At 58.4% G+C, this 16,475-nt stretch overlaps 1 protein-coding gene across 1 annotated transcript; it reads right to left on the minus strand.

The window, feature by feature from the left end:
* Window positions 1-9,109: 9,109 nt before the first annotated feature.
* LMJF_31_1410 (conserved hypothetical protein) lies at window positions 9,110-16,267 on the minus strand (the record flags this gene model as incomplete). Its single annotated transcript, XM_001685075.1, has 1 exon — window positions 9,110-16,267. One exon carries the CDS (start codon window positions 16,265-16,267, stop codon window positions 9,110-9,112), a length of 7,158 nt encoding a protein of 2,385 aa, XP_001685127.1.
* Between the last annotated feature and the right edge of the window lie 208 nt (window positions 16,268-16,475).

Consider the following 16,475-nt stretch of genomic DNA (forward strand, 5'->3'; position numbering starts at 1 on the left):
CCGACGCCTCTGTAAAGTCGTGAGCAAAACAGAAAAGGAAGAGGAAGGAAGGGAGGGAAAGCAGAGGGTCGGAGCGACGTGTGACGGAGCTGTTATACACGCGCGTGCACGCGCAGGCAAGAAAAATACGAAGAAAGGAGGGAACAAACAAGTCCCGCGGCACAGGAGAAGCAGAGCGAGGCGCAGCTTGAGAAGAAGAACCGAAGAAGAAGTGAAGAATCACTAATGGCGTTTGCAGCTTCGAGACGAAAAAACAACACGTAAAAAAAAAGAAGGGGAGGCGGGGGACCCGAACAGAAGCGTCAGAACAATGGAAACACACACAAATACACACACACACATACATACACACGCACGAGCGCCAAACACACAAAAAAAAACGCAGGAGGCACGCGTACACACGCACGCGCGGCAAGACAACTGTTGCGGTCAAGGGCAACGCCGTGGGTTGGTTATAAGGGCAGGAAACCAAGGGAAACCGAAGAAATGAAGAAGTACTGGCCCGAAGAGGCAGCAGCGCACACGTGGAGGGAGGTGAAGACGTAAGTCACAGTCGTGGACACGGTCTTAGGCGGTAGAACGCACAACGACACTGAAGGCAGGGGGAGGGACTTGCTCACAGATCGATTGAATCGACTTTTTTTAGAAACGATATGTAACTCTCTCGTCTCGCGCCGCTGTGCAGAGCCTGCTTATGGTGACACAGGCACAGGGCGGTGAGAACGGGACGAGGATAGGGAGAAAAGAAGTCAGAAAGTACTCACAGACCGAGATGCGTGCCGCCGAGAAGCGCTGTGAAGTGATTTGGCACGGAGGGCGTTGCAAGAAAATACCCTCGGGACAAAACGCCAAAGAAGAAGAATCGCAGCGGAATCGGTGCTACCTACCACCGCGCGCAGAGAGACTCCGCCAAGGCACAACCGACAGGCGGCGAGAGAAACAAAAGAAAAAGAAAATCCTCCGCGGCGTAAAGGACGGTGCAAACGGCAACGGATGCGAATACCCCTTACACATACATATACATACATATACATATATGTATATGCATGTATATATATATATATATATGTGTGTGCGAACTAGGCGTGGCCAGTCCCTTGAGAGAGGACGCAAGCACTCGAGGGAAGGCCACGATAGAAGATGGAGAGTTCGGGTTGGAAGAGTCGGAGACGTGGTGCGCCGAAAACAAAAAGCCTCGTGTGAAGGGACGTGGGCACCTTGTTCAAAACGTTGCGTTTTCACAGCTCCAGCTCTCTTTCTCCCCGTCGCTTCTCGAGTCTTGACCGCCCACGCGTCTTGTCGCTGATGCACACAAGCGTAGCGAATCGTCCCTCAGCACCACACGTGACAACCACAGCAGCTCTCCACCGTTTTTCGTTGGGGGAGGGGGTTCGGTTCTATCAGGCGCCTCTTTCTCTGCCCCTCTTTCGCGCAGGCTTGTACGTCCTCTTGTCAGTGATGTAAAGAGGATTGAGTGACAGCGCTGAGAAAAAGAAGCGATCGAGATCGGAAGCTGTGCTAAGCTGTAGCGCAACGCTGATGTATCACAGGAAACACGGGAGGTTATTTTTTTCTTTTTGCTTTAATTTTTTGGTGAGGGTGTGTGTGGGGGAGGGGGAGGGGGGAGGGGAGTACAGACTGTATTAGCGGCAGGTGGAAAGTAACGAAACGCAAGGAACACAACGAAGAGAAACACCGACACAATACTCGCAAGAGGCAGAAAAAGGCCTAACACCACCACAAATACGGAAAGCACAGCACGGCAGAAGTGAAGCAGTGCACCGAAAGCGGAACGGATATGGTCCCCAATATCAGCACTGTGCTACTTTAGTTTTTTTTCTTTCGTGTGTCGCCGTGCGTTCGTGCACGCTCGCGCATACCCCAGTGTACACAAAGACGATCTGGAAACGACGGCAAAACGAAGAAAATAGAAACACACTTGACGGGAAAATGTAGAGAGAAGAGAGGGGCGAGTAATACATAAATCAAAGCGGCAGAAACAAAACAGTGGAGCAGTGGACAAGAACACCGAAATCATCAGATCACGCAACAGAACATCTACACCTCCACAAAAGAGAAAGAACACAGAACAGAACAAGAGAGACAGAGAAAGAGGAGGTGGTGAACCAGATTGCGTGGCTGCTTTTACGTCGACTTGCTTCACTGTTGTCGCCGTCGGCCGGAGCTGCAAATCCCACCACCGTCACACCTTTACAGAAAATCCTTCGTTACTCTGTCACGAGAGTACACGTCTGCGAAGCAAAAAAGAAAACGCGATGGTATTAACGAAGCTCTCTCTGTCGCTCTTCTTACGCTTACCCCCGAGACGCACGGCAACGGCCGGCTGCTGGCAGCTGCGTAGTGAGCAGACTAGTTTTGTATATGGCACCTTGTACCGGCACAATATGCTTCTGGGCTTCGAAAGAGCGAGGTTGACCTACACGAACGTTGACAGAGAAGCAACACCAGCAAGGAGAGGGATTGAAGAGGCGCACAGAGAGAAAACACCGGCGTGCTCAAAAGGGGGAGGGCCAACACGGAGAGTCGATTGGAACACACACACACACAAACACACGCGCGAGCAAGAAAAAACGCAGATGAGGTGGGAGAGCGTCCACACCCGAGAAAAAAAAAACAACGAAAAAACAGGCGAGAAATCACAGCGCTCAAGCGACAGAAAACCAAAACTGAAGAACACAGAAACGGGCGCCAAGAAGAGAAAAAGGCACCGGTACACGGAGGAGAGACCCTACGAGAGAGAGAGAGATGTCATGCAGCTAGGAGGGGGGGTCTTGTTCCTTGTCGTGTATGTGTATGTGTGTGTATGTGTGGGGGCAGGCGGGTGCGTGTGCGTTTTCCTCGCTGCGGACTCGTCGCAAGACACGAAAACAGGCCGTCGCTGATCAAGATAAACTTTCCCGATCGCAAACGCCTTGTAGTGTCACGAGTACAGCGCAGAAGTCGTCCCCCTCCTCCCTCTCCCTCCTCGCCAATCCTTCTGTGTCGGGGTACGCCCTTCTGTCGGTTTTTCCGCCCCTTTCTGCGCGCGCTACGGCACCTTGTGTGTGTATTGTGTAGTGCGTGTATCGTCACGCCTTGGGTGGCGAAGGCGTGGCGAGTGTGTGTTTGGCCTCACTTTCTTTTTTGTTGTTCGTCGCTCCTTCCCCCGCTATGGCAGAGGTCAACGGCAGCGCAAACGAACGAGGGGGAGGGGAGGAGAGAAAGAAAGAGAGAGAGAGAGAGACAGACGGAAGCAAAAAATGGGAAAGGCACTTTAGAAAACAAAGGAAAAACGAAAACACGCATGCGCCAGTGATAAGCCTCTCCCTCGTAGCCGTGTTCGTTCCTTCTCTTCGTGTCGGCTGCTCCCCGCCCACGTCACCTGCTCTTGCCCTCGCTCTCCCTCTCTCTGCGTCGGCTTAAACCTTAACGAAGAACAGCAATAGCACAGCCGTTTCTGTAATCTCTCTGTCCGTGCCTCGAGGTGTGAGAAAGAGTGCAGCAGGTGCACAACGTTAGGGTTGAGGAGGGGTGGGGCGAGAGTAGAGGAGAGGGAGGCGGTGCGTGGGAAAAGGATGAGAGGCAAGGAAAGAACGCCGCCCGGGGGTTGCTTTTCTTGCCCTCGCCCTTGTCGTGACACACAGTGCAGAAAGATACGATGAGCACGATAGAAAATGCGAAAGCGATGCCGTGCGTGGAGCACGAAGAAATCAACGGAAGCGAAAGAACGGAAAGGAAACAACAATCAAGCAGAAAAGAAAACTCTGTCAACAGCCCGCGCGAGGAGGAAGGGGACGCACGTATTGGCGACTGCACGTTGCTTCGACTTGATGAAAGCTAAACAGAGAACAAGATGGAGAAAACGACAGAAAATAAGAAGCGAACAGGCACGATGTATGTCTGTCTGTATGTAGACGTGTACTTCTCGGTTAGGTCGGATACGGTGTTTTATAGACGGTTAAGCGGGTGCCTCCGTGGTTTTATCAGCTCTGCCGCTCTTTTTCTTTTCCAGGTCGTCTCTCGCTATCTGGCGTAGGCGTGTCTTCTCTCTTTACTGTAGAGTTGCACCACGCGTGCAGAAGGGCGGAGAGAGCAAGCGACGTTGTATCTCTGTGGGTGCCTGTGGAGGACCACAGTGTGCCCTCCGGTGAGCGCGGCACAACGAAACGAAAAGGTATTACAGCACTGAACGGCACCGTTCGTCCGTTCACGTCAATGCCGATGGAGCACAAGCACACACACACACACACACACACGTGCGCACGAAAGAAAAATGCGAGCAAGAAAACAAGAGAGAACACAGACGCTTAAACCGATCAGAGGAAGAACAAGAAAACCCAGGAAAGGCAACGTTCTGAGAAGACGATGATGCGGGGTGTGTCCACTGAGCAACAACGCGATGCCGAAGGTGAGACTCGTAGACGCGGTCCGCGCCGTTGCAGCAGCTCAGCCGAATGGCACGGCAATAACAGAAGAGAGCTCAGCGCGGAAGCGGCAAATGAAGAAAAATGTACCTGTTGTGTTTCTCTCCTGCCGCTCCCTGTTGAGGTGGTTGTTTGGTTGCTTGGTAGGTTGGCGGCGGGGCTGGGGGCCTTCGATGTCTCTGTGGAGGGTTGAAGGCAATCCCGAGGCCTGTGCCTGCGCGTGTGCCCCCGTAAGATTTCCTTCCTATCGTGAAAACAACAGAGTGGCAATGGCGTAAGGAAACGAAGAGAAAACCAAGTAAAAAAAAGATAGAAAAACAGCAAAAAAACATACAGATACACGGGTGTAGTGCGTGTGCTCCGGAAGTCGGTACCCTGTCACAGATCGATGACAGCCTGACAAGAAAACAAGGAGAAAAAAGGGCGCTTTAGGTGCTATGCAGCCGAGGAGACGCGTGCGTGCGCGCGTATCAGCGGGCGAAGTGTCGAAGGGAGGAGGAGGAGGGCACACGCACGCACGCGCAAGCGTGGCGTTCGCAGCATAACGGCAAGGCAGTGCAGCGTACGAGCCCGAATGCAGGAAGGCGAGACACTCGAGAGAAGAGAGCGGGAGAAACAGAGGGTGGCAGAGACGAGAGGTACAGAGGCCCATCACCGCGGAGGCATACCCGCATAGGATGCCGTGAGGAACTCTCAGCCGCACAATACTCGTCAAGTGAGTTTGTAGAAGGGAAGCAACGCTGTCAAAGAGCTGAGAGTCGTGCCGTTTCGGGCCACCTCTGAGAAGAGCGCCTGCTGATCAGCACCCCGCTCCATCATGTCCACGCATGCCGTCGAGGAAGAGTGTTGGGCGGGCTTGTTCGTGTTTGTTCTTTGGGGAAGGGAGGGCTCCCTCTTGTGTCACTTGAGCAAACAGAGGAGCCGAGTCCGAGAAACTACTCCGGCGCTACACATCGTTCGCAGCTATGCTTCCCCTCTATCTGAAAATTGCGGGCCTACGCGAAACAGGCACGCGCCCAGAAGCCCATTCACGAAGGCTTCAAGCACAGTCGCCAATGCATGCCGCAAAGAAAAATATCTTGCAGAAAAGGGGCACCTGCTGCACGTGCGCGCCTGTTCACTGACGCATCACATCACGGTAGACGCCGTTCTCAATATGGCGTTCCGGCAGGCACGAATAACTCCTGCAAAGGCAGACACAGCCTTCTCAAATAGCGTCGGGGTGGCAACAACAACTATATTACTCGGAAAGTCACTCAACGGTAAACATACAACACAAAAATATGAAAGCTTGAAAGGGTCAACGATGGGTTTCCGCTTCCGACTTCTTTGTGAATCCATCCTCAACACAAGTGACACGTCGACACACAAGGATGCGCTCCCCTCCACCCTGAGCCCATACACCCCTCTGTCTTGCGCCCACTCGCGCTGTGCGCGCTGTTACTCACGGTGTTTTCTGATCCATGTGTACCTCCGTCCAGGTGACCAAAAAGGAGACCGTCGTCAGGAACCGCAGCACGGGCAGCAGCAGCAGAACAGGAAGAAGGGGGGCAGAGGTACGGGCGCTACCGGACACACACAGGTGTCTTCCAGTCCACCGCATGGCACCAGAGAAAGAGTGCTTCGTCCGAGAAGAAGATGCAAGCATTACACAAGACGGCAGCGTGCGACAACACATGGACAGTGACAAGGACAATAAACTACAAAAAGATAGAGCGAGCAAGCCAGCTGCCATCTCCCCTGCAGATGAACAAGACGGGGAGGAAAGAAGAGACGATGGGCGAGAGAGAAGAGGAGAAGGGACGAACGGAACAACAACGGCAAACAAAAATGAGAATACCAAGCAAAATGAAAGGACACCGGCGACACACAATGCAGCGACACGCCCGCATGCGCGTGCTCCCTCGCGCCGGAACGCCGCTACACGCAGCATAGAGAGAGAGAGAGAGAGGGAGGGAGGGAGGGAGGGAGGCAGAAAGCCCGATTTACAACACTCGCGAGCATCCGGAGAAAGACACACCCGACTGCAGAAGCGCGCACACGCGTGCGAGAGAGAAAGAGAGAAGAATGGGAAAGACACAGGAGAACGGGTTCTGTTGTGAAGAAGCCGAGATGGGCATGCGTGTTTTGTTTTTTTGTTTGTTTGTTTGTTTGTTTCGTTGCTCAACGCTTCTGTGCACATGTGGCCCGCAGGCAAGACACGCGGAAATAAAAGACAGCGACGGAGAAATAATCACTACAGATCATCGAAGAAGACGCAGAAGGAGTTGAGAAGACGACGCGCAAGAGTCATACACCCGCGCCATGGATAGGGAGGGGAAGAGGCGTACGCTCGCACGTGCAGTCTGCGCCAGCGTACCTATACAGTACGACGAACAACAAGAGAAAAAGTAAAGCAAGAGAAGTTCGCCAGAAATGAAGCAATCAAGGAAAAAAAAGGCACTGGCAGCAGCAAGCGTATCAGCGGAATAACGCTACGATGAGACGCCTGAGTTATGGTGCCCGTCGCCGTGGTCCACCGAGAGAAGTCCGAGAATTTGTGCACCTGACAGCAAGGGAGAGGGCGAACCGGGAAAAAAAAAACGAAGAACAAGCTGAGCAAGAGCAAACACACACTTGACAATGAACACAAGGAGCTAAACACGCGCACACCCATCCAACGCGCGCGATGAGAGGCTCACGCACTCTTCGGTCCGACCGGCACGGGGACCGCACACAGAGAGCGGAGAAACACCACACACAAGCATGTATGCACAAGTGAGAGAGAAGAGCGAAGCCACCAGATGGAACTCACACAGAGGGCTACCAGCAGAGAAAAGATACGAGCACAGACCCTCAAGAACGAATTGAGATGATTCCCCGCTACCGTGTAACATCGCTATGCACCCGTCATCCTTTCTGCAGTCGGCATAATACAGCGCACACGCCCTACCAGACGAGCAGAGATGCGCCGTCCCCCCACCCCACCCTACCCCACGCACACTCTCACAAAAGCGTGTGGGCATCTGAAGAAGCCATCCACAGACGAGAAAAGACGCCTCAAGCCCGAGCTGTGGAGGAAAACAAAGAGAGAATAAGCCCGCCTATCAATACAGTACGGTACTCAGCACACGCTAAGAACCCTTTGCACATCCAATTTGCCCATTTCACCACGAGCGCGCCAGCAGACATACGCGCACAGCCACACCTCTCCTACCACTGTCGCACCACGGCTGCATTCGGGTCCCTCTAGCGCGAGCCGTCATGCCGTCGAGGCGGGCCGTGCGTCTCACGGGCTCCTCCTGTCCCGCCCCGTCCCTCTTCCTCGCATACCCGCTGCGCCACCGGCGCAGCACCGACTCGGCTGGACCGCGCACCTCCATCCACGCCGTCCACGTCCGCGGTCCTGCTCCAGGGCGGAGGCCGTGGCGTCGGTCGCGCGGGCAGCAGGGGGTCGGCTAGGCGCACGCCGGACGAGCAAAAGGAGGAAGCGGGCCAGCTGCACACCACGGCCCTCGCAGGCCCTGCGCGCTCTGCCTGTGCGCCACGCCTCGCCCTCAGTCGCCTCGAGCAGCGGCACGCCACATCGGCGCCCGCAGGACTCGGTCGTGCCATGCGCCGTGCCAGCTCCGCTCCACAGCGCCCGCGCACAGCAGCAGCGCCTCTGCACCGCGGCGCACGCGTCGCAACGCCGCTACCCGGGGAAGGGGCAGGGGGGTCGCTGCCCGCTTCGTCCATCTCCGTCGATGCCACCGCGGGCGTCGATGAATCGCCTGCCCGCATGTGCCGCGGCAGGCGAGATGTTCGTCGGAGTCCATGGCGGCAGGGGCGCGATGCCCTTTCCGGACTCTGCACACCGTTCACACCAGTCGGTGTTTCCGTGGCGTTCGAGCCGCCGACACGCATGCTTAGTGAGCGGGCACAAACTTCAGCATCACCGCACGTCTCTTTGGCACAGCGCTCGCCCAGGCCTGTGCGCCAACGGCAAGAATCCGCAGCCGTACCCGAGGGCAGACTGCCGGTTGCCTGGCCTCCTCCCACCCTCTCTGCCCCACGGGATGTGGGGCGCTGGGCCCTTGATGCCACACATGAAGGTGGCCGGCATGATCACCACCGTTTAGAATGAGAACACGCACACAGGGAAGCAGAAAGGACGAATGCTTCCACGGCACTTCGTTAACTCGTGCAGGCCACGCAACCCATGGACACGACTGCACCGCCACCTCCCTCTCGCCCAGCAAGCAGCTAAAAGGCGCGTGCAGAGATGAGCACGCACACACACAAAATAAAAGCTGTCGTCCGCGAGAGAATAAAAAAAAAACAAACTATGAACGTGAGAAGGGATGCACATGCGCGTGGAAAAGGCACGCAGGAAGAGGTGCGGAGAGCATCACAGACGGCCTCATGGTGGGCAAGTGGTGGGAGGTGGACTAGGAGAACAGAGAACAGGGAAAGGAAAGAAGAGGAGGACAGCGGCGGCGGCGAGCAACGCTCGGCAGTGCAACGGTCTCCCAGTACAGTTGCACTCACAAGAAAAGCAGTTAAGCAGCCGAAGGGGAAAAAAGATGCCTGAAAGAGCAGCCCGCGTGCCCACAGAGGACTGGCGGCTCACACATCCGGCAATGGCTTACATCGCTCGCAGGTGAGCGCGCGACACGGCGATACGTGTGGTGCAAGACAAAAACGCCCTCACCGCACCTCTTGACTTAATGCCTTTGAAAAGCTGCCGATGTGGGGCTATAGGCGTGCTGCTGCTGAGACTGTGAGGAGTACGGAAGCGCACTCGTTGGAGTGCTGTCCTCGTACGCGCCACCATTACACGCATTACCACCACCCACGCTGCGCTGCTGCTGTTGTTGGTGATGCATGTTACGAGTAGGCAGAGGCACGCCTCCGTAGGCACTGCCTCCACGCCCGACACTCTTATTCATCTTCCCTTCCAGTGGCCGCACATGGCCTTGCGAGATTTGATAGTCGGGGCTACCGCCGTACAGCTCCTCTGCGGAGTTGCCAGTTTCCTCGTACTCGCCCATGGAGAAGAAGAAGCCCTGCGTTGTGCCATCAGCGGCGGCGTTTTGGTAAATGTCGGAGTAGTGTGTCGACGCCGGTGCACCCTCGGCACCTTCATAGAAGGACGCGTATGACTCATGTCGCCCCTCTTGCTGTTGACCCGCGCGGGACGAGTCGTCCACGTCGCCTGCAGCGCGTTGCGACGGGTAGAAACTTGGTCGCTGAGAGGTTGCAGGGCTGCTCCTGAACCCTGTCGGGTCACCCGCACACCGCAAGTAGTACGTACCATGCGTCGTACCGTGGGCGTTGTGGGCAAGGCTCAGTGGAAAGGCAGAAACGCTGGCGTTGAAGTCGCTGGCGCTGCCGTAGCGGTTGTCGAGTGCGTCCGCAAAGGAGTCATATGGCCCGCTGCTGCCAGCCTTACAGCCGCCAGCGCCACCCTGTGAGTGAATCGACAGCCCCGCAGCGGTTGCTAGCGGTGTGGCACACAGGGCGCCAGCAGTTGTGTACGGATTGTGTGAGATGCGCTGACTCGTCCGCTGCGTGGGTGATGAAGAACCCATCATACTGCTCTGCCGCTGAAGCTGAGGAACCGCAAAGGAAGCAGCGGCGCTACGTCCAGAAGCCACTTGATGCCCTGTGGTCGAGGTCCGCACTTGAGACAGCCTATAGGACCGGAGCTCCGGTACAGTTCGGCTGTCGTTGGCTGAGACGCCGCCGGTCTTGCGGTGCATGGAGTTCGCTTCGTCTCGCATGCTTTCAAGACCACCAGAAGGTGACACGCCCATAGCACCGTAGCCCATCGGCGAGGGCGAGAAGGCGTCTGGGGCGCTACCGTCACCAGCAATGTTGGATGAGTTTCCGAAGGCACCGCTGCCGGTCCTATAGCCGGACGCTACTGCTCCACCCGTAGCCCCGTTGTACGATGACTGGCGAGCCATCGACGGTTTGCGCTGCATGACGCGCACGGTGATGCTGTCCGCCTCAATCACATCCGTGGTGATGGTGTCGCGGAACGAGCCAGGGCCGGATGCCAGCTGAGGCGAACGCGGAGGAGGTGCCTGACCTTGTTGTAGCGGCTGTTGTTGTTGCTGCTGAGACTGCTGGTACACTTGTTGTGCGCCGACACGCGTCTGCTGCGTGGTGGATGACAAATCTGGATTACAGCCCGGCACCACACGCGCTCGCGTCGGCCGGCTAGACGTACTGCAATCGCTTACAATATCGGCTCCACTGTCAACGCCTTCGGCAGTGCGGTCTTTCGGCGTCATCACCGGACGCGTGTTGCCTCCGCTGGGGCTGAGAGGCAAGGGGTCGATAACGTCAGGAGCAAAAGACGCTACTGGCGGTGCGCGATGTCCCACAGCCGGGTGAGCACCGCGTAGCGTCTGGATGATCAACGTCTGAGACGTTGGCTTTGCTGCCGATACGGTCACAGCTGTGGCTGCGAGGATTGTGGTGGGGCTCCGGCGAGGTGGATAGTCATCTGTTGTGCGCCGCTCGGCCGCGTGGCCCGCCCGGTCGCCTTCCCCGTGTAAGGAGAGATTCATTGGCTGCTGCGGCGGAGGAGGAGGAGCTGGCGCAGACGGCGGTGGAAGCATCGATGAGTGAGGCTGTTGCCGGGAGTGTTGCTGGTGCTGTTGGTCGCCGCTCGCCACATGCATCATAAACGGCTCTGAAGACGAACTTGTGGCTTCCTCCTGGTCTCGCCCGCACCCGGCAGCTACCATCGACGGATTCGGTACTTCTTCGCCAGGGGGCACGATGCCAGCCGCGTTTGGCGGTAGTCCGTAGGCCAGAAGCGTATTGTCAACGCGTCGCGACCCACTCGCATGACCGCTGGCTGGTTCGCAAACATTGAATGGCGAATGCGCCTGAGACCTGTACCGCTGCTGCTGCTGCTGCTGTTGTTGCTGCTGCGGCGTGTGGGGAAGCTGCTCTACAGATGGGTTGTAGATACCCCCGTAGAAGCTACTCGTCACCTGTGCCGGTACCACCATTGTGGCGGCAGAGTGTGCTCTGTCCGAGGACTCGTAAAATGTGCCGTCAGGGTAATCGACGAAGAACCCTGTACCACCGACGGACGTTCCTTCGCTGAAACTCCCTCCATCAGCGTGGTGGCTATGGTAGCCTCTGGGCTGGTACTCCGGCTGCTGGTTGATGCTGCTGCTGGTGGCAGCGGCGTTGCTCTGCAGAAGATCAGCGTCGTTGAGGTGGAACCCATTTATTGTATTGGGCGGCGAAGGCCTCGCCCCGCCCGCCCCTTCGGCCGCGCTGGACGAGGAATTACCGTAATAGCCGGATGGCGTCGCTTCCTGCTCACTGCCACCCACCATAGAAGAGTGGTCAGTGCATGCATAATGTGCCTTCGGCCCTCGGTACTGCTGCGGCTGCTGCGGCTGCTGCGGCTGCATTGTGTGGTGAAGAAAAGCGCCGCCGACGTGCTGCGTTTTCTGGGAAAGTTGCTGCGTTGAATACTGCTGGGGCACGTGCTGAGAAAACTGCTGATGTCGAGGCAGTGCTGAAAGGCACGGATGCAGCTGCTGAGATGCCATCGAGGGGTCGTAATGCTTTCTAGGCATGCTACCACTGCCACCCATGATAGAATACATCGCTTGATCTGCATAGTATGCGGGACCGCCAGTGGCAGCGCCGGCACCGTACTGGCCGCCTCCGCCTTCTCCGCTACCACTATGTGGCATAACGTCCGACGGCTGCGACTCTGCACCGTACTGCATCACAGAACGTTGCTGCGGCACCACCGACTGCTGCTGCGGAGGCTCGAAAGCGGCACGGGCGCTCGACACGACAGCCAAGCCTGGACTGCGTCTGCCACACATACCAAAGGTCATCTCGCCGCAATTGTGGATCGCTGCATGGTGCGCTGCGGCGGTCATGACTGCCGCGGGTGGCGGGTGCGACGGCAGCGGAGAGGAGCCCGGGATGCGCACAGTGACGCCGTGAAAGTATACGTAGCCGTCGTGGGAAAAGCGCCACTGTCGGAAGCGGCGCGTGCGCAAGATATCGGGGTAGTTCTGCAGCAGGTCCGGCTCCACCAGCTCCTCGTCGGCCGGGTGCAGAGGACGTAGCGCGTGTCCCGTGGCGAGCCATTCACCGCCCGGCTGCTGGCGGCACGTGTGCGCGAAGCGCAGCAGGACCTGCAGCACGGGCTCGGGGAAGCGCACCCACTTAGTATCTGTGCCGCAGGTCTCGCGAGCGCGGCCACCGACGCGGCGCATCCACGACAAGATCATGTCCTCCGTGGTCAAGTTGTCGTCGACATACCAGTAGCCGTGCTGTGAGGTTCCCGAGTTCGCGTTGCCTCCGCCGCGTGACCGGGTGTGCGGAGTACCACTGCCTGAAGCGGCCATGGGAGAGTTGCGCCCGCCAGAGTTCGGCGACCCACCACGGTGTGGTGAAAAACGAATCCTGTCGCCGGTGTGCAATATGCGCTCCGGCTCACGCACAAAAATGGAGACAACCCCTTGCGATACCGGCACGTTTGCCGACAGTGTCGACATGCTTCGCATGCCAGCCACCTCGGCAGCCGCATTGCTGCGATCCCCACTGGCTCCAGCATACCCGCACCCCGCCGCCGCCAGGGCCCGCTTCCACCGCAGCGATCCGAGCGCCGCCATCGGGCTCCAGTTCAACACGCTGTCCGGCTCGATGTTGCCTTGAGCGTCCACCGACTCAATCATCAAGCGCAGCGTGCTCTCCTGTGAGGCGCCGCAGGCTGTCAACTGCCAACGCTGCTGCTGCTCCTGGTGCATCATCTCCACCAATTCGCGAAACGGCATGCCGTCCAATTCAGCAGAGACCGTGTACACATCCACCGGAAACAGCGCGCACGCGGGTGTCGAAGACAATGCAGACTGACTGTGGCGCTGCTGATGGGGCTGTGACGGTGCAGATGCGCCGGAACTGCAACCTTGATGCGCAGCCCCTCCGTTGCACGCACCGTTGGCTGCTGCCGCCGCTCCCTCTGACATGACGACACCACGCAGCGGGAGCAGACGCCCGCGACGCTGCTCGATCGAGTTACGCGGAAGGACACCAATCAACTCATCAGGCGTGTCCTCGAGCGCCGTCGCGTGTGTCGCCCACGAAGCGCTGTCCAGCTTTATCGGCCACAGCGGCTCCATCGAGAAGCCAGTCGCGCAGGAGGAGTACCGCACTGCATTGTTGTACATGTTCGCAAGGGCCTCTGGGGAGTGCGCCTCAGCGCTTGTCACAGCGCCGCCTCTCATCTTGTTGTCTCCGTCCTCCACCTCCTCGCCTGAGCGGCCCACATCTGCTGCTGTCGCTGCCATCGTGTGCGTTCGCAGCCTCGCTGGTGGTCGCAACTCGCCACGGTAAGTCAGCGGAGGTGGTGCGGCAGCCGTCAAGGTAACACAGAGCGCCTCGACAGAGTCGTGCAGTGGTGCAAAACTCAGCTGGTTCAGCGCGCGGGCGACTGCCACCCGGCTGAGCCGGAACACGACCAGGCCGTGCGACGCGTAACAGCAGAATCCGTCCCGCTCCAGTCGATCCCTCTCACACAGCTGATGCGGACCCTCGGCGATTGCCTCGGGGTCGAGCGACAGCGGCAGGACTGCAAGCTTTCCACATCGCTTAGCGATGGTGACGCCTTCATGCTGCTGCTTGTCATCCGTCTTCGCGACAGCAGACGGCTGCGCGCCAGTGCTGTCCATCAGGGAGGACTCGCTTTCTCCCTGAAGTCTCGGCGGCGCAGTAGTGTCCTCATCGCCGTTGCGGCATTTCAGCGGAGGGCTACGATGAGCGCTTTGGTCGCCTCCCTGAGCAGCCCCGGTGCCTGCGCCGTTGCTGGTGCCGACCTTCCTTGACATAGCCACCATGTTTCGCTGGCGCTGAGCTGCCTGGAAGCCCTCCAGCGACGGCGGAGCAGGATATATGCCTTGCAGCTCCGTCAACATGCGTCGGATTTGCCGGCACAGCTGCAGCTGCGGAATGTTCGAGAAGCGAATAAGAAAGCAGTTGGCGAGGTCACCAAAAGCCGACGTTGCCGACGCACCTCCAGAGAGGGCGCCTATGAAGTCTTGCCAAGCCGGGTCTGCTCTCTGACGCTCCGTCGACGCCTCGCCCGTCTGCTGTGATGGCTCGTCGGGCACCTCGTCATCCGCGGAGGTCTGTTCGCACGCAGCGTGGTCTCCCGTGCTCGTCACCGCCGCCTTGTCTGACGTGTTGCCCAAGATGCACCTTCGCATCCCGTGAGCAAAGAGGCGGCACAAGGCGAAGTACGTGTGACACTGCTCCTTGTCGCCCACCTGCTTCTCAAAGAAGGCAGTGTTCACCAGCGTCGACGAGGGAACACCGTGCGGTGCGGCGCGACGCAGCACTGCCTCCACATGCGCCTCTCGTGCTGGCGAATTCTGCGTTGCGATAGAGTCTGCCGCAACATCAGGATCAGAGGAGGTGTGCACTGTCGGGGCAAAAAGGGTGTGTCGTAGAATCTCTTCAACAGTCCAGCAGCCGTACATGCCCACCACTCGCAGCTCGGCAAGGCCGAGCGGCGCTTGCGGTGCACGCACCTGCACCCATGGCACCGTCAACTCGTCATCGTCGACCTCACCCTGAGGGGTTTGGTCGACTGGTTGTAACTCCTCCACAGCCGCGCGCACACTATCACCACACACCAACGTCGAGTGCGACTCCCTCTGCTGCAGTTGATGCGCTTCGCCTGTTCCACAGGCATTGGCCGCGCCTCGACGGCGACTAGAAGCTCCAGCGGCGCCGGAGCTTGCCTTGTGATGGCGCTCGTTATTTGCGACGAAGTATGTGTACCGGTACTCGTGCGCAGGCATGCAGCGTCGAACAAGGACAACGGCGCACGGCACAGGACGCAAGCGCTGACAATCTCTTTCCGCCCTACTGCTTTCCTCTGCCGCAGGCTCCCTACCGGCTTTACCGGTGCGCTTACGCATCGCCTCACCAGACGTTGCCGCGCCGCAGACGGCGGCGCGCAGCTCCTGATTAGTGTCGTAGATCACGGATTCCTTTGTTGTGAGGACGACGAGGTTGTAAAACTCCTTGCGCGTAGCGAATGGTACTCGAGTGCGCTGAGATCCTGCAGATGAAGTGGCGCAGTGCCCCATACCGACGTCGCCGCCGTTCAAGGCTCGCACGGCCGCCTGCAGCTGCCCCTGCGCCTGTGCAAGGTTCTCCTTTGTTATCGGCTGCCCCGCTGACAAGCAGGCCGCTTGAATGTCAGTCATGTTGCGCGTCGCCAGCTCGGTGAAGGACTCATACACTGCCGTCGGGTCTGTCAGGGCCCCAGGCGACCACGTGTGATCGAGCTGGAAGTGATACCGCGGGTTCTGCTGCTTTCGCGCATGCCACAGCTGGCGGAAGAGCACACAATCTGGGGAGGGGAAGAACTCCGTGGTGAGAGGGAGCGCGCGGTGTTCGTAGTAGTACACATACGGCACCCTGCCCTGCCTGAGCGCCTCTGCTGCGGGGGTCTCCAGCGCTAGGGTGCCGGCGTCGCGGCCTCTGCACTGCGCTTCAGTGCTTTTGGCAGAGCCTCGACGGCTTCCTCGGCTCGCAGCCACCGCCGCGGTCGCCTCTGCCGGGTCCTCGATAAATACGGCGTTCAGGTCAGCCTCCATAATCTTGTTCGCAAGTTCGGCGGTTGGCACACCATTCAGCAGCGCTGTTGGCCTCGGCGCGTCTCCGGCAGAGCCCAACGCCATGCCAGAGCCAAATACACGTCCCGTGCGGTTCGTCTTGTACATGTAGTTTTCCGCTGCGCGGCTGATGAAGGGCAGTGCGCGCGGCTGCAAGGTGGCTGCCGGAGTCTCGTAGAGAGACTCGCGGGAGGGCACGAGGCCCATGATCGGCGCTGAAGGCTTGTCCGTGTGGAGGCTTACTAAGCGAGTTGGCAGTATGGACAAAACGCGCAACAGGATGGAGAAAGAGAAGCTTGCGCTCAAAGCAGGGGGCCAAACGTGCTCCTATTCCTGTTGTGCGCCGCGTGTGTCGCAAGCCTCCCCTCTCCCTCCCTCCCTCCCCCCCCGCCGTCCTCCGCAACCGCGAGACACC

This window comes from Leishmania major, chromosome 31, assembly GCF_000002725.2.
Source record: "Leishmania major strain Friedlin complete genome, chromosome 31".
Taxonomy (NCBI): domain Eukaryota; phylum Euglenozoa; class Kinetoplastea; order Trypanosomatida; family Trypanosomatidae; genus Leishmania; species Leishmania major.